Source organism: Uranotaenia lowii, chromosome 3 (assembly GCF_029784155.1).
Source record: "Uranotaenia lowii strain MFRU-FL chromosome 3, ASM2978415v1, whole genome shotgun sequence".
NCBI lineage: Eukaryota > Metazoa > Arthropoda > Insecta > Diptera > Culicidae > Uranotaenia > Uranotaenia lowii.
Window position 1 is genome coordinate 82,989,254 of NC_073693.1, and position 22,704 is coordinate 83,011,957.

General features: G+C 35.0%; 1 protein-coding gene across 3 annotated transcripts in view; it reads right to left on the reverse strand.

Moving 5' to 3' along the window:
- Positions 1-22,704, reverse strand: part of LOC129756378 (neogenin) — a 502,299-nt gene extending 479,595 nt beyond the window's left edge. For all 3 annotated transcript variants that reach the window (XM_055753237.1, XM_055753236.1, XM_055753235.1), the window contains exon 1: positions 21,905-22,704. In XM_055753237.1, coding sequence (XP_055609212.1) covers positions 21,905-22,076 — 172 coding nt within the window. In that variant the 5' untranslated portion in view covers positions 22,077-22,704. The remainder of the gene's footprint in view (positions 1-21,904) is intronic.

Here is a 22,704-nt window from a genome sequence, read left to right on the forward strand (position 1 = left end):
AAAATTTTGCCTGAAAAGTTTGGCCCTTTTCAAATGTTAGTCTAGATAATTTTTAGGGAAACTAAGTATTCCACGTTGCTTTACTAGGTAATATTTTTATGCTCACAAAGTTTCATTGATTCTGAGAGGATCATGCCAACTTCGTGACGATTTGGCGTGAAATCCGTCAAAAGTTTCTTGTACAATTCCAACTCGTAACTGTCACCTTAAAGTTTCCTTTGGAGAACTCTTGGCACCTTCTTTAGAACCTTCCAATTTTACACAGTCTTTATTTGAAGATTCAGAAAAAAAATTTTTTTTTACATTTTGGTTTTATGTTTTTAATTGAAAATATCTAACTAACTCATTAAAAAATCAACTAAATTTTTTTTCGATTTGTAAAAATCTGACCAGGAGGGTCAAAACTTTATGACATTTTCGACAAATCGATTTCACGTCACAGTGGGATGTGTTTAAAGTGTTCAAATCGTTCATATAAATATAGGTTACATAAATAAACAGAATTTCCATTCCCTTCTGTGAGTGCAATGCAATTGCAAAATTAACAAAAACAGTTCTCATGAACCTAAAGTTCATAACTGACGCGACGCACACGGAATGGTATTTAATATTCATAACTGCATCCCTCGCACGACCACAACAAATGCGCATACCCAGCAGCTGTAGGAATGATGCACTTATTTTCAACTCATTAATGTTACAGTGTATTTTTGAATGAAACTATTGAAATCGACGTGTTGGATTGAATTCAAATCCAGGAGTTGTTGTTTCTATCCTTGTGACTCAAACAAAAATTAAAGCTAGAACTTTTTTTTACTTTTTTGTGCGAGGATTCTAGGGAACTAATTTAACATTCTCTGTAGGAATTTCAACGTTGACGTTGATACGCTTGAAATTCGGATCTCTAAATTAAAGTGATCCCCGGTCCTAGCTGGACTCGGGGGTGAAAGTTACCATTAGTCGTTGGCATTCGCCATCCTGTCTTTTTTGTGGTGTGGAAGCAGCTCTCCGGGTGTACGAACTTGTAGAACAACGGGAAATAATTTGCGTAGGAGTTTAAGTCCCGAAAAGCTGGTTTCAAATTCCGGGCAAAGAATGGGAATGGAAAGGATCAAAACCGGAACACATTAGCATAACCTCTTCTCGATTCCAGCAGCAGACCCAGTCTTGATTCTTCAAACGAAAGACGAAAGACGAAGGTCGGTCTCAGAAAAACGACAAACTCTTAAGCCTCACACTCTTTCTTTCTCATTCTATCTTTGTGCTCCATACTGTGTGTATTGAGATGCATGGTTGAAATTCCTGAAGAAATCTAGATATCTATTAACCTAATTGCTCGAATCATGGTGTGGGGGTGGAAGTCTGGAAGACAAATAGATACGAATTGAGGTAGCTTCCGTGAGCAGCTCTTGGCAGTATGGTGGCATTCGGCACGATATCGAAGGAATGAGAATATGAAGAGGAGTTCGTCGAATCACATAAAGCACAGGATTAGGTTTGCGCGTTCCAGTTACTCCCGTCCCGTTCGGAAATCAGGAAGCCCTACGATGATTAATGGTAAGGGTTGAATGAACACACGGTAATCTCTCCTTACACAGCTGTTGCTTTGTTCATGTACCTACATGTGGAGATACCTTCATACGTTTATTTATGTAGGTGTAGATACGTATGTGGAAATTCGATAGAACACATTCGGAGAGATCCCGCCAATAATCCCGCAGCGTGGTTTTGTGTTCTACAAACAGCATTGTCGAGCCACCGATAAGTTTGCGGGTGTGTTAACAACCATTGAGCTGTCTTTTGGAGGTGATGGCTGAGTCCCATTCATAGAATGGAGCTGAAAAGTTTGTTAACAGCTTTGCATGGTGGTACAAATATGTGGGTTTCGTTCAAGTATGAAAGAAACAATACAACGGAAGTAAAAAAATTCTTATGAATATTTTTCAAAAATTAGATTGCCAAGAAGATGAAAAAAATCAACATTGCTGGAACCTAGAATTTGGAAGCTTTTTTTTCAACACAAGTATATATCTCTTAGATTTTTTTTTAAATCATGACTACACAATTTGTAAAATAGTAGTGTTTTCGCAAGAAAATTAAATTAACCAGAAAGGTAATTTCAAATCGGTTCTCGTGGTGTCATAACTTTAGCGCTGCGATACTTTACAAACATATGATAAATGAAGTGTCAAATTGACATTCAAGATCCGATTGGGGAGCTTTTTGTCTATGCATCCAGAGAGCGTCCATATAAAAAGTAATGTTGCAAAATTAAAGATTTCATGAACCTATTGGGGGACCCATAAGTATTATTTCATTTAGATGCACCCGAAGAAAGTAACAAGCCGTCAAACTTCCAATAGTGTCATATTGACATTCATGAGCTGATGAGGGTTAATTCTCAAATTTTATTATTCACACTGTATTGTATTGCCTTGACTTATCTTCATGAGCTAGGAATTTTTCCTTCGAAATAGCATGTAATAAAGGCTTCAATCACTCAAGGAAACGAAATTCACTTTTTTCGGAGGCGCCGAGGATTTGACAGCTGATATTCATTAATTCGCAGGGCGCTGAAATGTGTGCCCTTTTTTGGAAAATCTTTACAAAATGGCAAGGATACACATTTAACCTTCCAAAGCTGTTCGCAAAATATCCGTTCCAGGAAAATTTGACTTGAAGTTTGTTGTCGTTCCTGTGGCCGCAAAAAATCGATCGATTTTGATGGTTTTAGAAATTTATTCGAATTTCTAAATGTAATAAAATTGAGTAGATTTGTTTTTCTAGGTTATCTGTAGTTGGTTCCAAATGTCCAAGTGTTTCTATGATTTTTGGAATTAAAAAAAATACATCTATCTGACGATGTATAAAAATGTTGGGGATCTGAGGAAATTGTTGACCCCTTTTACGGATTTTTCGGTTGAAATCTATTTTACTTTAAACCAGTGGTTTTCAAAGTGGTCCGTACCGCCCCCTTGGGGGCGTTGAGAACTTCCAGGGGGTCGGTGAACTCAATTTTGAAATTTGGGGGGCGTTGGAAGGGATTAGGGGGACGGAGAGGTCGTTATTCACATTTTCAAAAATCACGAAATATCGTAGATTTTAAATAACGATTAAATTCGATGCAAAACAATAAAATTACTTTACAGAACTAAACATCAGGTTCAAAACTAAAATACCGAAAATTTACATACAGAGCTGCATGAAAATTTTTGTTCCAGTTGCTCGTTTGTTTTAATGTATATAAAAGATTGTTATATATTGTCACAGGTTTTGTGTATACGCTCTACACGTTTTGCAAGATTATTTTGGGTTATACTAAAAAGAATAATATTAGACGGCAAGGCTTGATAATTTTTAAAATATACTGTCTCGAAAAATCTGATAAACAGAAAAAAAAACCTTGAAAAAAATTGTTTATAAGGTTTCATCTGTGATTCAGTGATGACTTTTTGGAAAGTGAATTTGAGAGAATTTTTCTAGGTCAGAGAATTTTTATTTTAAGTTCTGAAATAAACAATTCAATCGGTTCAAAAAATCAATTGTGCCATTTGCAATCGATAAACTTTTAATCTATTCGGTTATCACTAACACTGCCAGGATTCAGTTATTAGAATCTAATTTAAACTTTAAGACCCATGAATGCTGCATAACTTTGAACAGGATCCAAAATCAGATATCATGAAATGATACTATTTTTTACGTTATTTCACCGGCTGGAAAGTAATTAGTTTGTACTCAATTCGGACGAAATAGTATGCACATAGAATTAAAAAATTCTGAAAAATCACGAAATATAGTTTGAAATATGAAAAATCGTTTGATATTATGAAATAAATACTAACCATTTTTACACTTATAATACCCCCTACCCCCTTGGGTCTGAGGGCCTCATATAAATTTGAATGCATTTTGAGTTAATTCTTATAACAACATAAAGAACAAAAGCTAATGGTTTTTTAAGGATCCAGATTATCATCTATTAAGATTTTCTAAAAATTTGCCCAGGGGGGCGTTGAGCTCGAAAATTTTGCAAAAGGGGGCGGTGAGTGAAAAAAGTTTGAAAACCACTGCTTTAAACGAACGGAGGGGGAGTTTTGGGGGTTAAACTCCCCCATGAAGGTCCATCAAAAGCATGCGAGGTATTCTACTTTACACTCAAAGTTATAAATTTTTAATCAAATGTTGATAATGTAGTAAGGTTATTCGATGGTAACAATCTTTACTCAGTAGTAAGGTTATTCGATGGTAACAATCTTTACTCAAAACTGACTTCAAAACCTCGAAAACTAATCCCAGGTTCAGAATTCAGCTACAGATTTTCAAAATGTTCTCACTTATGGATATTCATTTCTTAATACTACATTTTATTCTGGCTCCTTACTATCAAAATATAAATATTTGTATTTTAAAATTTCGGATCAGGTATCCAGTTTAGGATTCTTGTTTTCGGTTCAAATCATCATAAAAAAATTGAAATAAAAAGCTGTGTTTTAAATAGTCGTATTAAATCGTTGGATTAACATTTTTTACAAAATTAAATTCATGATTTTCGAAACTCATACGCATTTTTTCACATTTAGTAAATATTTTTCCGAACATGAAAAAAATTAGAGTTTTTAAAAATTTAGTTTTGTATGTCATATTCAGATTCTAAGCTCATATACTTTATTATTATGCATAAATTCAAACATAACAAAGCTTCAAAATAGTGATATATTTATTAATTGAGATTTGCAAGTCGGATAAGTAATACATTTTTGAAATAAAGAATAATCATTGAAATCCAAAACATCCGAATTGTTATTATGAATTTATGACTAAGGGCTGTGAAACTGATTTCAATTCTTGGCTCATGATTCTAAACTGAAACCCTTTTTTTTGTACATATCAGTAAACGTATTGAAATTCCGAAACAGAATGACAATTCAAAGTTTTAATTCAAGTTCAAAATTCAGATTCAGCTCGTTAATGAGTTCCACAATAGAAATCAAATTTTCAAGATGACTATTCGGTATTCGGTAATGACTTAAATTGCAAGAGATTGCAGGATGATTATTCTGATTATTAATTCGATTTTAGAATTTAACCAAAGTCAGTTCATTTGCACAATTCAAATGAAAATGACAGTAGAATTTAGTAGAATTATAGTTCATTTCGCAAAAAAATCTTTCCACAGAAATTGATTTTCAATGAAAATAATTGATGATAGAAAAACATGTAGGTAAGTCTTCTCTTAAAAAAATTTCTGGGAATTCCATAAGTTTTGGTGTATCGTTGAACATCATTAATATTGCCTTATTTTCAAGAGCTAAATTTCAAACTAAGAAATTTAACAAAAATCGAGTTTGTATAAATCCTGTATTTCAAAGTTTTAGTCTTCTACTTTTAGCTTTGAAAATTGGATTTATTTTAAATTTTTTCGAAATTGAAGGCTTTCTTAATAAATAATTGTCAGTTCAAATCACATAAGCAAAATTAAACTGGCCAGATTACCCGGTTTTACCCGGACTTGTCCGGATATTTTATTTAAAAAAAAAAGGAAAAGGTTCAGCCGCCCAAATTTTGTTTAAAAAAAAATTATCTCCGGATTTATTCATATTTTATCGCAAAAGAAATAATAGCATTATTATAACTTTCAATTTTGTCGCCCAAAAATGAAATTTTACAAGCTAGATTTATTAAAATAAACATAAACGATTATTTTAGAGATTGAAATACAACTTAAACCTGGTTAAGGTTTTCTGCGAAAAAAAAAATCAGTCGTTTTTTTCCTTGATTTTTGTTGAATAGTTCTTGGATTTTTTTTTTTTCAATTATCCCGAATATTGACCGAATAAAGGTTTGAAAATTTGAAAATTGATTGTCTGAATTTAGCCAGGTTTTAAATAAAATAGTCCTGATTTGCCCTACCCGGGTACGTGCTGCAGAACTTCTAACAATCTTAAGCGTTCATCAGTTTTTGATGCAAACTTAAGATTTCAACCATCGATGAAAGTAAGTTTCCTATTTTGGTGCTAAAGGATTTTTTATACAAATCCTGATTATTATTTGAAAGATTTAAGGATGTATTTAACAAGAAAAACCTGTTTCTATTTAACTAGAAAAACGAACTTAAAAATGTATATCTAATCAAATAGTATTTAAAAATAGTAAAGTATTTTTAAATTTTTCAATTCATGCATTTTTGAGAAAAAATGTAATAGAAAAACAATGGTCACCAAAACCCCCCATGAGTCAACTCTTCCTACGGCTCTGTCACATATCATATCACAGGACAAAGCAGGATGGAAACAATCAGTCAGGAAGGATATTGTCGAATGATATACCGAATGCTGTGTGTGTATGTAAACTGGCAATAGAAACAAAAATTTACCAACCGACGGCAAAAAAAACAACCAAGATGAGCTGTGCGTGTACCTATATGTAAACCGGTCGGCAAAAAAAACAGTTTCTAGTCTCCCATTCCCAACCTATTCCCCTCCCTTTCCCATCAAAGATAAAGGAGGATGACAAAAAAATACACCGGCAAAACGGCAGACGGCAAATGCAGTGCGTTTTCTGATAATCGACGGTGGAAGAACGACTATGACAATGAACTTTCGGTTGCTAACCGACTCAGATGGTGCACTGGGTAAGATAACGTACTGACAAGCCGAGATGAGATGTTGCAGTGAGTTTGATTCTCACTTAATTTTATTTTTGGAATCAATTATCTACCTACCTAAGGGTCCGGCGCCGATTGACCGACGCATAGGGCTGAGATAAAAGATCTCCACTGCTGGCGATCCGGAGCCAGCGTCTTCACTTGCTGCCAGCCAAGGTTCTCGTCAACTGTGTGGATTTCAGCGGCTAAACTTCGCCGCCACGAGCTTTTGGGCCTGCCTCTTCTTCGATGCCCTTCTGGATTCCAGTCAAGCGCCAATTATCAACTATCTAATACCTTAAAATGTTTTTCTTGTTTCGCTTTAATGTAGTGGTCATGCATCATTTTGCTTGCAGTTATGCTTCAGAACACTCTTCAGGGCATTTTCGGCACAGAGATTGGATTTGAGTAACCTCTTCTATGGGTGTATAAGAGCCCATAGGGAACATTTTGGGAAAAAATCAGGGCTTCATGGAGTCACATTTTTTGGAAAAAAATCAAATCTAAGTTTGAAAAAGTTTTTTGCATGTTGCGGGCTATAAGAATAATTGTTTTGCTTCATAACGCATTTTTCTAGGATATATGATTTTTGTAAAAGATGTTGATTACGAGATATAGCAGAGGAGCCAGTCATCCCAGGGACTCAAAATATCAGACCATCACAAAACACTACAGCGAACTAAAATAATTACAAAATGAGCAAAGGTTCCAAACTTTTTGGCAAATTGATAAATGAAAGAGAAATCTTGTAATTTTTGATCTTTTGTTTTTCCGATTTATTCTGGATTACATTCAATCGTTTTTATTTCAACTTGAACTCGAAGGCTAATAAAGCACACTTCAAGCGCTCATTATGTGCTCAAATACCTAGGCCCTAATGAAGAGCCACGGCTCTCCATTCACAAAAACGATTAGCGATGCTGGACGCGACCGAGCAAAATGACACTATAAATGTTCAATAAACAACAAATAATGAAACGGCAAGCGGGCGCGCTGTTTTATGAGTGGAATAGAACAACTGCAGAAATCAATGGAGAGCCAAGAGTAATGGGCTCGCTTTATTCATCATTCGCGATTCGAATCGTTGAATAGAGGAGGAAGATTGGGGGGAGTGGGTAAATAGGACTCTTGTACCCCATCGAGAGCACTCTCCTGCCTTCCTCTTTCCAATGAGTACAAAAGAACAGCCATCGATTCGAGTCGCGATTATAGACTGTCATTTATGTAGTGTCGGCTGCGAGCGATAATAGAAATTCAATTCCTGCTATAATTATCTCGCTAATTTGCATATTTATCTGGGATTATATCGTTTTTCTTGCACCGAAGCCCACCCGCGCGCCCTAGTTATCATCAGTCATTTTTGCGAGCCTACAGACAGATAGATGGAAGGCGGGGTAAGGCAGAGGCTATTGGACGGAATTCGAGAGTCTGGCCACTCGGGAATTCGCTTGGCTTTGCATATCTGCACAGTTACTCATTCACAACAACAACGACTACGGGAAGCCCACGATACTGAAAGCCAACTGACGGAAGTGATCATTGAGACTCCATCAATCCTGCAGAAAGACCTACCGGAGAAGCAGAGGGAGATAAACACTTAAAGACTACAACGAGCTCCAGGAGAGCCCCCATCCCCAGAAGAAGGAAAAACGACAGTTCAGAAATGGAAGAATCGCTCTGTCAACGTAAATAATAAAATCTTTACGTCGATTGATGATGGTCTGATGGAGCCCCGCTAAGGAATGAAAGATTGACTTCTTTTTGCGAACTGCTAGACGCTACCTTTTGCCTTTCGCTGATGATCCTGTCTTGTCTGCTCTCTGGCTTATGGATAATGTCAAAGTGCGTTCCGTTTTGCCAAGAATTTGCATCTAGAGCGTTTGCTAGTCAACTGCAAAATACAAAAAATAAGCGATAAATAAACGGGAAATGCAGAAAAGAATATTCTACTGAAATCCATTCCATTGCTTGTCTGTGTAACTGTCCTGCAGTCCGAGAGAAAAACTAGACAACACAAAAAATTTCGCAATGCGTAAATGTACTCATTGAGTGTTAGACGACAATTTGCGACCACAATATAATCTTTGAACCACTTTTTTTTTTCAATCCAATCGTGTTACAGTCTTCGGGGGAAATATTTGTTTGATTTAGGTTTTGATAAAAATTTTCAAAGTAATTTTATGCAGTCCGAGGTATTCGAATCTAAGTACAAGTACTTTTATTATTTTTCCAAAATTTTATAGTTGGAGCATAACTCAAAAACAGAGATTCACATCAAAAATATAAATCGGTTAACGAAGTTCACGATTTTTTATTATTTTGTTAATAAGTGTTGTTAATCGTTACTGAACTTCAAAACAGATCGGAAATAATTGCGTTTGTGAGCAAAATTGTTATTCTGTGATAATCTTCGCGTTTGATACTCAAGTAGATTCTTGATCATTTGAAAGGAAATACATTTAAATTTTCATAATAATGTTTTTTAGGAAAAAGGATTATGCAGAATAATTTTTCAAACAGCATTTAGGAAAGCTATAGATTTCAGTTATATTGGTAATTAAGTTTTCTTAATAAGTTTTCTAAAACACTTTGTTCCTGAAGCGCCAAATTTCGGTCAATTTTAGGACCACTCTATACACATTGTACAAAAAGGCGAACGAAATTGCATGCTATATAATGGCACAAAATCTATAAATCAAGTAGTATTTTATCAAAAAATTCAATAAAATCTAGAATACAAAAGGCCATAAAAATCCCATCTTACACAATTTGTTTTTTGCTCTTGTAATTTTTCGGATATTTGTTAAATTTTTAAGAAAATTCATATGATACCCCAGACTTTAATTATTCGTCCCTTCGTGTTTTTTCGGAAATTTTGAAGGGGGGAGGGGTTTGGTTGGCAAAAAGAAATTGATATTTGTTCCGGCCTAATCGAAAAGAAATACGCATGTACGTTTTTGTGATTCATGTTGATAATCGTCAATGATCATTGATTTCATAATAAATTTCAACATAAGAAGCTGTGATTTAGTTTTTTACAAGGTAAGGTGAGTGACCCTATTTTGGACCTATATCCTAATTTAGTCCTCAAATGCCAATGAACTTATTCTTCCTTTTATACTTCTTTTTGCCATAAAAATCCATTCTCAAAACTTTCGACGGTTTTAAAAATGTACCTCCTTTTAAGTGGTAGCTCAATTAATCTCGCGCATTTTGAGATATAAAAGTGAATAAGTAAATATCACGTTTTTAACTGTTCAAGCCAGAGTGTAAAGGGTAAACGCCATCACTGTATTAATATGATCCATGCTACCTATTTTTCTTAAAATAAAAAAAATCAATGGATATCCTGGAAAATTTGTTAAAGTCTTAAAACGGGATGCTTTCGTTTATGATGTTCCATTTTTAGACCTAACGTCACTAAAACTTTGTTTAAACACCAACCAATCCATTAAGCTGCGAATTTTCAATTGGGGCATAATTAAGAAGCTGTATTGGACACCTCTACTTCTTTTAAGCAGCTTGATGCAGATAAACTACAAATAAGTAAATGAAGAAAAGATTCAACTATTGTGATGCTGATAGAGCTGTCTGGGAGTGAATATGTTTGAGATATTCATAACAGAAATTTTATTGTCTTATAATCGTTAAAAAGCTGTTATGCATTTTTTGGTCAAAAAAATTCGATTTAAAATTAAATTTTTAATCAGTTCGATTATTTTTCTCGAAAGAAAACTTTTAGTACTAGGTTCGATAAAAAGTACACTTTCATTACCAGAACAAGAACAGTAAGCTCAAAGTTGGAAATTTTGATCATCCATATCTTTGTAAATCTTTCAATAACGGCGAAAATTATGATGAAAACTGTCATTGAAACTTGCAGACAAGTTCATAAACTTCAAATGGATTTCCTGAAAAATATGAAACTCCCGTCCATCTATGAGAAAAACATGGATTTATAAAAACTACCTTAGTTGCCCTACTTTGGACCCTTTACAAAGAAAGGCAACTAACCCTATTTTTTTTTTCAAAACGCTTGAAGGAGTAAATGGGCCATTTTGATCTTCAAATAAAAGCAGTGCAAAACATTTTCTATAAGATGGAATTTTTTGCAAAAAATTCCACGAAACAGACAGGTACTTCTGAAAAGTTTTCTAGGCAGTTCTTGTCTATTTTTCTTGTATTGAAATAATATATTTTGAATTTTATTTCAATTTCATCAGAATGTTGGTGAAATTCATTGTATTTCAACTCTCTTGCACCCTTTTTTTCGTTGTTAACAGACGTTTATTTTTATATCTCCAGATCTAAGGTCTGAAATAAATGTTACAAAAAAATGATAAGATATTTTTTGGCAAAATATTCCATAAACAGACGGTACTTTCAACAGTTATCAATTTTTCTCATATTGAAATAAAGTACAGGCCTTTTTCGTTTTTGGCAACACTCTCAAGAATTTTGAATTGCCAAAATCTAAAGGATTTTTTAATATTTTTTTTTCTTACCTATTAATAAGAATAAACCATTGTTATTATTATTGACTCAATTTTTCATAAATTTTTGATAATTTTTAGTCATTTTTTTTGTTATTTTTTATCATGTTTTAGACACATTTAGTTCTTTTTTCGTTATGTTTCAAATGTTTGTTATTTTTATCAGGTTTTTTATTTTTGTTATTTTGTATCTTTTTTTTAGATATATTTTGTCATTTCTATTCTTTTGTTGGTATTTTTTTAGTTTTTTTTTATTTTTAATGTTTTTCGTCATTTTTGAGTGCTTGAGTGCTTGCATTGATGTTATACTTTATCAACACTCAAGAACGTAAAAACGTATTTATGATGTTTATCTAAATAATATTGGCTCTGTTATAGCAAAAACTATATGGTAGTGTCGTTTCATAAAATCGATGCCAAAATCAAATGTTGCCAAAAACGAACGGTGTCTGTATTTAAGTTTTTACTATCAGAATGCTAGTGGAAAACCAATGTATTTAAATATGCATTCTTTGAAGCGTCGATGAAAAATATTTGCCTATAAAATATAAAGAATTGATAAACCTTTAATCTGAGAAAAAATATTCATTTAAACTCAAACGTTAACTATTCGTTGGTGAAATTTTGAAACAAATAGCTGAACACCAGCACATACTCGTACGAAAGATTTTAAAATTCTTAACAGTCAGCTGATAAAAAGAATCTGTTTCTCGGAGATTTTTAGGGTCTAGTATCAACGTAAAATCAGACACAAATCCATCTTAATCAACTTAGTTTTAGACTAAAAACTGGTAAGATTCGACGAGATGATTTTTTGTCTTTACGAATTCCTCCCATTTCTCGATATTTTTGGATTTGTACCTCCATCGACCCCATTTTACTTTACCAAAAACGTTAAGAAATTTAAAGAAAAAACGCTTCGAAATGATAAAAAAAATGCTTATTGTGCAAAATGAACAATTAATCTAATAACAAGGAAAGAAAATTCAATATCATCAAAACCAAGTTCTTTCAAAATAATAATTAAAAAAAAGCACAAAAATCGAGCGAAATAATCCCGTGTTGAAAGTCCACCATAATACAAATCGCGTAATCTCAGCTTTCGCCTGTTCGTTACTTCGATTCGTGGGAAAAGGAATCACACTCAATAACGATTGAGTCTATTCCGATAAGATAGAGCGAAATCCGAATCGAAACGCGTTCGGACTGCTTTTGTTTATGATAGGTGTTGTCAAATAAAAACGAAAAATTGTAAACTTCCGCCTGGTGGGCAACCTATCGATGGCAATAAATCAGCACAGGTCTGAAATTGGGATTGAAATTTTATGTAGACGATTAAGCTCTTGGATTTGAAGAATGTATGACTTTCTTTTGAAATACAATATTCCAAAAGAAAATTTGACCTGGTTACAAAAATATTTTTTTTTTCTTCAATGAAAGGCTTTTGTGTCTTTAACAACCCTGAGAGTAGATTTTGCAAAAAATATTATTATGAAGAATCTGAGTTTTTAAATTTAAAATTTAAGTAAATTTATAAATTGAAATTTGGAAATTTGAAATAAGTTCATATACACTAGAGCTTTTTTTGGTGTAGAAAAACTCCTTTTACACTCACAGAACAAATTTAATTATGAAAATCGCACAATGATGGCGTGATTTGGCACTCAATTTTCTTTGATGAAAAATCATGTTAAAAATAAATTTAGCTGAAAACCAAAAAAAAGGAATTCAGACATAACGGGCATGGTGCACGCATTTTTTTAATGTTGATTTCTCAAACATTGGAAAACTATTATTTTATGCATATTTCAAAAATGAATTTTGGCGTATAACATCGATAACTAAACAATAGGCATCATTAATCCAATATTAATTTTCATAGAAAAGGAATTGCAATTTATTTTATTTTAGCTGAAAGTATTTTTCTAACTCGTTAAGTCAGCCTTTTTCAAGGAATATTTAAATCACGACAAAGTAAATTTTGATTTCATTCGACACCAAAAAATGGCATTGCTGTGCTAAATACATTTTAAAATGGTGGTAAAACGAGGCATCATTAAGCTATCAGCAGAGCCAACATTTGGCCTGATTATGGTATTCACATATGACAATTGAGACACAAATTTAGGCATTGTATCACTTTTAAATATTCGGGCGAGTTCGAGCCCAAGAGTAAACATCGAACACAGTTGTACCGGATAGTTTCTCAATAACGATCCGCCAACTGTTACGTTGATAAAGTCGCGAATGCCATAAAGATGGTAAAACGACTATAATCGAAACAAAAAAAAAAAAATAAAAATAAAAATATTCGGGCAAAATTATACCAAATTTTACATTCATGGCATGTAGCAAAATTAGGTATAATTTTGTTTCAAAAGTCTTCTCGGTATGTTCTATGCATTTTTTTCAAAATGCCATCGATTATTTAAATTATGGCTAAAATTCATCATAAATTCTAAAATTTCAAAAACGATTAAAAAACAAAGAAAATGTTCTCTATACGTTGCCCAAAACCAAACAGACATAAAGAAAGAATATAACAGTGGAAGTCAAATAAAGGGATCAATTGTATCGATCAAATGGACTTATTCGCTAGAGTAGCTTCTGAATAGCGAGTTCCAAGTGCATCGTAAACAGATTTCGATTCAAGACGCTCGACTCTCATATCCATCCTCGGACTCAAAGTGGAAGCGATAAACCAACAGCAGCAAGCAGCTCCACTCGATTTGAAGGTGTTTATTTTTCCATTCTTTTCACGGATCAATATTTTTACAACAACAGTCAGCCAAACCAGTGGCGGCAACTCGTTTAGGTTGTTTTGGGTTTTTTTTATTTCGCTTAATTTGTTTACCAAAAGATCGAGTTCGAGATTGAGATGAGATGGGTTGAGTCGTCGAAGCAGCTTCCACAACGGTGCTGATGTGGCTTCCAATTCCGGCACCCGACCGAAAATTATCATATCCAAATATTAGTCTGACTTTGGATTCGGTTCGATGTTCGGGGAACCGTTTTGACTGAAGTAGCATAAATTTGCATGGAAATCGGCACGAATCGAGTCCGAAGAGGGGGGAGGGACAAGTTTTTGGACAACTTTGACACTTTCATAAATGGACAGACAGGACCACCAACACCAAATGGAGTGGCGTTTGATGTGGTGAGGATAGATCACAATCAATGGTAATGAATTTGAACGGAAAAAAATACAACCGGCCAAGATAAGCATTACTCGACTGGAGCCATCATAATTCAAATTTAAAAGCTTCTACAGCCTTAGGTAAAAATGAAAAACGAACTTCGATTGTTTAACAAATACAATTTCAAATTAAATATGAAGTTCGTTAGTTATAAATGATACTTATGAACCAGATGTTTAAGCAAAACATAGATCCCAAAGTGCTTACTGTTCTGTGGAACGTAATTGTTTCATAATCTATTTTATTTTTTCAGTGTGAAATAGATCAAAATCGACTGAAAAAACTCGTTATTGTGACTTAATCTAACCGAAAACGCATATAAAAACAAGAATTCTTGAGAGAACCGATTTTACAAACCTATTGTTTTATTGAAAAAGTTATTGTCTTTACAGGTAAAAATATTAAAGAAGGTTAATCTACTTCAAAACATTCCTCTTTACAATAGGACTATTCTATTTACGTTTACCGAACAACATACCGTGTGGGCACAAACAAAACTCTCTCGTCGACCAGATAAGTGTGCTTATGTTGACCATCTTCTTGTAGAAATCGTCACCGTCAGCAGTAAGTCTTATCTTATTTGATGATGCAGGGGCTACCGATATGGGAAGCTCTTGGTTTGCCGACTTGCTGGCCGGCCCCCTTGAAGGATCTGCTGAGGCGCGAGGAAGGTCGATTGCGTTTGCTGCTGTTTGTTTGTTCAAAAGGCACTTGATATGGTTTCAATTTTTCAAGTCTCTTGTTGTCCAACTCTGTCCATGTTCCGGAACCGAGAGACCTGTGTTTGGATAAAGCGTTTGTGCTACCGTTTTGTGTAATCTTGCTTCGGTTTTCGAGTGTGAGTTCAATCTACTTAGTCTTTAAAGTTCGGGGCAGCGTCATTGAACTTAGCAGGTTTGAAGGAGTCAAGTTTTTGGACTTAGGCGATTAATAAGATATAGGAAGTGCTTTTTCGAGAGCAAAAACATCAGATTGAGTACCAAAAATTAACTACACCTTCAATGTTCTATATAAATTACATCTACGTTAGCTGGCAACTGATTGAAAAATCTTTTCGGGTTATACGATGAACACATTTCACCTGTCGACTTTAACGAAAGGTTTGAAACCGATAACGTTCGCAAAAAAATAAAATACGCTCTAACTCTAACTGCAAAATTTACGAATAACTGTTTCGAAAGCTTTTATTGAAATTTTGAAGCTCTCATTCCAATGCACCATGCATAGTTCTGTGGTAACGCGCCTACTTTTCAACCGGCAGGTCGGGATTCGAATCTTCAAGCTGTATCTACTATTTTTAAGAATTCCAAGTTTGACAATTCATGAAAGTTTGAGTACAAGCCAGGAGACAATGCAACCAACCTTGCATACAAGTACTTGAGTCCAAAGTAAACATTGCATGAAAGCAAATTTTTGTCTTTTTTGGTGGTCATCATATCTAATTGAGTAACAACCTTGATAGAATGCTATTAAAGGGTGATATAAATTTGTTGTTCTTACATTGACTTTTTGATATAATTTGAGATATATTAACATCCTACGAATACTTATTTTAATTTCTCATTTTGGTTGGAAAAAATTGGATATCAAAATATCTCATCTTGATATTTCTTTTTTTTAATATTTCTTTATTCGTACCAATTCATCATTACATTTATATTACATTATTACATTAAATTAGGTGTTCAGTTCAATAATGAAATGTCCAGAGCTCTAAAGATTACTAATCACTAAAGTTTATTTATTTGACTTAAATTTGCTGAGCACAATCAAGTATTTTTTTGTAGGAGAACATCCTGTAATGTCTAATCTTGATATAATTGTGTTTTTCTCTCTTGATCGGGTACAGTTTACAAATCATTTAGCATTTTTTTTGTTATTTTTAGCCAGTGGCGTCGATATCTAAAAAATACACATTTTAAATAGTCCACGTTACCCCATTCTGACGTACTCTCGAAACTTATTTATAAATATCTTCGACGGCTTCTGGTGAGTGCACATTGAACGTACGTCTAGAACTTTGTTTTGGTATTCCAAGTAAAAATTACTTAGTTACAGACCAAAGTTTTTCAACATCTCAATATCTGTAAGATATACTCTCTGTCATTTAAAAAAGTTGCGTGAAACCGAAGAAAATTATCTTCATCCCAGAACAAACCTCGCAAGAGAACTTCATGATTGTGTCCAAAAGTAAAAATTCGACTCTTGAGATAATTCAATAGAACCCTTAATTCAAAATTTACTAATGAAATTCAAAAATTGGAAGCAAAATTGAAACTTATCTAAAATTTTATTTGGGTACAATTCCTGCTCTTGTTCATATTTTACCATATTGATTTTAAAATTATATTTTTTCAATTGACACACTATTGTTGAGTAGCTATATTTCTACATATTTGGAAACTGCAGGATTTTACGATTTATGATCTTGAAAAGTTTGAAACTATAAGCAAAACTTTTATGATTTGCCGATTTTAATTTTTTTTTTTTTTTTGAATCCTCATACACATCGAATGATTGAATATTTCGTTTAAAAACGGTCTTAAACATTAATTTATAGAATTTTAAAATTATTTGGAGAATGATTCCATCAGGAGCATCATTGAAATCACATGATTAAACTGCAAATCACTCAAAATGGAACTGATATGATCACCTATCAAACGGTGTAAAATTCATTCAAAGTTGCTCCCTAATCCTTTCCATTTTTTTTTTGTTTCACCACAATCTGATAATTTTTGTGTTGAATATCTGGCCACTAAATAATTGCTAAGAAAAATTTAAAATGAAAGAAATCTTAGCTGCGTGCTGCGTGCATCCATTATTTTCAATTAAAATTCTTGTGGGAAACTGACCGTATTGAAGATAACAGGTTTCTGGCCTTGGACATCCAACTACAAAACTGCTCTCACTTATAACTGCACCTCATTGCACTTTAAATTTAATTTCATATCTAAAATGGTAATTTAGGCAATAAATTATTTTGACACGAACTGAATTAATTTTTTCAGAGTTCAAACTCAGAAAAAAAATGATTATAAACTGAGCAAAAGTTTATTGCGCTGCAAAATGCTTGCTTTAATCGCACTTAAAATTTCAACAAATTTCACCACCCGAAGACTTCAGCTGGAGAAGCGTTATAAAAATAACCTTATTAAGATTGTCGAAATTATAAATGGGTAACTAATGCAAATATATGCTATGTGTGTTCGGTGACAATTTTTGTTAGAGCTATTGGTAGTCTAAAATTTTAAATGAATACGAATCTTTAACATAAAAATCTCAATAATTTTCTTCATTTATGTTAGAAATATTATAATAATGATTTTTATTTTATTGTATAATGTAGTTAGTCAAAACAGATGTCTTCGTGAACTTTTACTTTCTCTGAAATGGTACAAACTTATTCGAAAAGCAAAGAAATTAAATCGTAGCAAAATTGAAACATTTGTATAATCCATTTTTATGCAATCTTTTAACGTTAAAGCCACATCTTTTCATATGAAGATTTAAACCTAAAAACTTTAAATATGCATCTATTGAAGGAAGATAAACATGTAAAAAATTGTTTAAAATTAATTTTAAACTTCTTAATTTACACTTGTAGGTACACTTTCTGCTACGAAGGGTTCTCTATGATGTTCATCCCTTATAAAATTTACTACAATCCCGACTATCAGACCTTTCAAAGTTACCAGGCGCTGACCAAGTCGAAAACCCGAAACCAGCCCTCAGAAATCAAGCCGCCCCAGACACGTTCGAGATTGGTCCGTTCCGCACTGATGCCCAATTAATCAATCTTCGAATTGAAACCCATTTCACCGCATGTAGAACACCCCACATGTCGATCGATCAGGGAATTGGTATCAATCCACAGGATAAGCACATGCTTGCTCTCCTTTTTCCTTTAGGTAGTTGAGGAGAAGTGGAATCAAGGAAGGACCTTTGCTCACAACATCGATACCATGAATTAGCTTCGATGAGCGAATCCATTATCTACAGAAGAGAATATACAAAACAACTTTATCTTCCATCCAGTAAACCGGTAGGCACTGGCTGGTGAAATTTTCCGCATGGCTGTTGGGGGTTAGACTTCCGGTTTTGGTGTAGGAAGTTTTATTTTGAGGAGACGACGAAAAGATTGACACCTGACCAGTGGGTTAGCAAGCTAATTTGTTATTTTTTCTTGTGGAACACGTGTTGAATGAGGCAAAGCTAACTTGATGAACCACTTGAAACATATGCTGATTGGAATTCAGTAAAATTACGCTCAATTATTTGCTTGATCAACGAATTACTTTTCTTTTTGAAACAGGAGGCAAAAATGGGATCCTATTAGGAGTGGATTAGCTAAAAGGGCTAGTTGGGGTTATCCAATTATCGATTCTGACGACTTGCTGTTACAAATGCTCCACAAAAGCGTATGTAGTTGTTGCAATCGACCTTTGACAGTTTCTAATCCCCGTTAAATGTTCCAGGGGCTTTGATAAAGAAATGAAATTGCGCAAATAAGAAAAAAAACGGCAAATCTTTCTCCGAACTGTTCCAATCGTCAAATGGCCGGTCGTCGTCTTTATCAGTTTCTAAAAACAACAACACCAGCAAATCTACAGAGTGAGTGGTGAATAATGAGCAACACTTGAGCTGATAGATTGTGTTCTGCTGGGCGATGTGCTGCATACACATGATGTCGCCGGAGGTTTTGCACTCATCAGTTGACAGTTACCTACAGGCGATCGGACACCACAATATTCAATCACGACGATGACGAACGGACGTTTAGGAGTCTATCTCGATAACAGCACGCATGTTCGCAGCAGTTTCTTGATAAGGCAACATACAAGCAGTGATACAAGTATACAGGTAGAGGAGGATGGTTTGGCAGCTTGGAACTGGTTCTTTTCCAAGTTTATGGTAGCATTCATCTTCTACATTTGGCTCCGCTGGCCGACGGATTTGAATCACGATTCGGGCACGGGGTAATAAAACTCGTAATTGTCGTATTGTCAACTTCCAGGGTAAGAAACGTGATTTTAAAGCGATTTTGATTATTGAAATGTGACTAGCAAACCGCAATCTCGAATTCGCAAAAGAAGGAACCTATCTAAAGTCGTTTCGGCTTCTTTCACGATTCTTGGCATCTTTTAAATTCAAACTGGTTTCCCCGCTGGTAACCATTGCTGGATCTTTGACGACCATTTGCGCGAGAAGATCGCTCCCCATGCAGCATCGACAAAATAAATTCCAACTGAAACGGTAGGTTTGGTCATGTTGCAACGAGAAATTCGGTGTGCAAGTCTGCCGTTTTTCCTTTTGCGTAATCTTGACCGCGCGCTCTCTATGACCATTTGTGGTAACCTGACCAGGTACAATTTTTTTGGACTTTGTTCAGATCAACCCGGTTGCGGGTGCTTTTCGCATCTTCAGTAGCGGTTCGGCTCAATAAGGTGCAGCATGACAACCTAATGAAGATTTCGCTAAATAAATTTTGTACATTTAGCAAACCTTTCACCAAAGTACAAGTGAAAATTTTGGAGAAGATTTCGTGGAATGATGAAAAACATGAAATGATCTTATTATCATTACATGTATCTTTTACATTAGTCATACTTTCTTGTGAAAAGGTCCATCCTTAAATTTTAGTATTATTCCATCGGTAGATTTTCTAAAAATATTTTTTTAATGCTTAAAACTAATATAATTGAGAAAAACAAAAATAAATTAATGCTAATATTATCTTTATAAAAAATACAAAATGCACGGATGTTGGAAACTTTTGAATATTCAACGATGATAGATTCAACGATGATAGATTCCACTTAAATCTGGACGCATTGAAACGGATCCACCCCGGAGCTTTGTAAACGAAATAAAAATGTAGTTTTCAAAATGGAGGTCTTCCAATGCGCTTTAAAGAAAAAATAACAAATAGTTTATTCCGAGGTGTGGTTTGATGAAATTTCAAACTTTTCGGCTAACACCACTCATCATAGTTTGGACACCTTCTGACTTCAGCGACCTTTTTGATCCACCACAGAGAGGTTTTACCATCTATGTTGCATCCCGAGTCGTCCTACCATTCTTCTTCATCTTCTGCTTGACAATTGCCCAATATTTTTCGATAGGGTGGAATTGAGGGCAGTTGGGTGGGTCCTTTTAGAAATAATCCACCCAGTCGTCTCGATACCACTGTACTACCCCTTTGCTCTAGTGGCAGCTTGCTAAATCTGGCCAAAACTTTACTTGTCATTAGTGAGATCGAATGTACGGAAGAATACGTTTTTCAGGCATCTCCTCCTCCTTGAACATCTTGGAGTCCATGGTCTTTTAGTCACAAAAACCGGGGTTTTTCGTCCGCAGCTGCAAATACCTTACCAGATCAAACACTTTCATATCGGCAAAAACGAATTTGAACTTGACGGGAACATCCCTGACCAGTGTTTTTATAAACTTATTGGCCTGGAAGCTACACATAATTCATCTACAAGTACGTTTCGTCATCCATGAGGATGCATCCGTCGTACAAAGTTAGAACCTTGTTGTTAAAGTTTAGGGCACGTCCTTTGGCTACTACATTCTGCTTCAATGTCCGATTTGGTTGCTTACTGGCCCGATAAGATCGTATTCCTTTGCGCAGACAAATCCTTCTGACGGAGCACCGGTCGGCATTGGATTTCTTGGCAATGTTAAAGTTCGACTTCCCTGGATTTGTCTAGATCGTTCTCAACACCTTCAAATGCAGTTTCCGATCCTTATAGTTTTACTATGACGCTTGGTATGAATCTGCCGATCTATAATATAAATCTCAAGGAAACTTTTGAGAACACTGCACACGGTCGATTTTACCATTTTCAGCGATTTCGCGATTTTTTAACCTGATCACGTCGGGTTTTTGACTTGTCCAAAATTAATTTTCGTTTCGCAGCTTCCATCACGTGTAACTTTTTTGAAACAAAACGAATCTTAATGAAATTTTCAGGACTGATAGAGAAAACATTTCAAAACAATGTACTGTCAAAACATTCTAGATCCGACCACTAGTAGTGCTGTGGTATAATAGACAGTGCGTCCAGATTTAAGACTTTACTTAATTGTAACTCATTTTGATATGAAAAAATGGAGTATCAAAATATCTCATAATGATAAAAATTATATATGCAACTTGGAATTTTTTCCAACAGTTTGGACAAAACAGTCAATTTTGTTGGTCGATACTACGGTTCCAATAAACCACCGCTTGACCGCTACTAGTCAATTCGATAAGAAATACTCTGCCTCCGGCTTTATTTCCCAGCTTTCATCGTTCGGGTTCAGTTCGTGTACCGCACTCGACTCTCCAGCACACCACAATTCAAAAACACCCGAGTAGACCAACCTACTCCATTCACACCGTCAATCCAGTCACACTAGGTGTACGGTAAACTCGTTTGCAATCAGGCTCCTCATTCTTTCCAAAAGTTGGCGACAACGCGTTTGCCGTTTGCTCTCTAACGTATTGCCTACTTTGACTGACTTTTTTTTGCATGCTCCCCATAATCAAAGCAGCCGTTTACTTTTTTGTTGCTTACCTTGACTGCTGTAACACGTTGTAAACATTAGCGTAAAGACAATTCCACATATGATCAGATTCCATCGGCTGCTGCTGTTGTAGCTGCTGAAAGCTCCTGTTCTGGCCGAAATTGCGACAGGCACCGGTCGCGAAACTCGTTCCTTGGCCATGTTCATCGTATTCATTTTCATTTCGATAATTCCACCTGAACACCACCCCACCGCAAATCAAAAAGATAACATTCAAAATTTCCTCCCAGACTTCTTCGGATGGCACTGCCTCGCCCACTTCTTTCTCCTTTTCGCTCTTCACTTGGGGTTTCGAAACCTCTATTGCACAAAAAAGCACGTACACAACACTTTTTCCTCCAGCCGAAAATTTCCTCCAACTCCGTTCTACTTCGAACTGAACCCGATCCTTTATGCCTTCATCTCATTCCAACATATGCTGTGACCATTAGCATAAACCAGCCACTCGCCTCTAATCAAAACTTAATTCACAATTCGGCAAATTTTCACTTTTCTCCAGTCGATTTTCCCATTGATCACAAATATCCACTAAAGTGCTCCTTGCCCATTACCAATGGCTGTTCCCTGCGCCTCAGCCACCGTTTTCTCACTCACAAAACATACCGCAAACGGTGCGCGCCCCTACACTTTTCGCCAGGATTCTCCCTCTATGTGTACCGTAATTGTGGGCAGCAAGCAGCAATACACAGTGTTAGCGCAGAGCAAAAAAAAATATCACCCATCAAACACTACTCCATATACGCGTTACGCGACAGCCGACGACGACAGACACGGGCGTCCTTTCACCGAG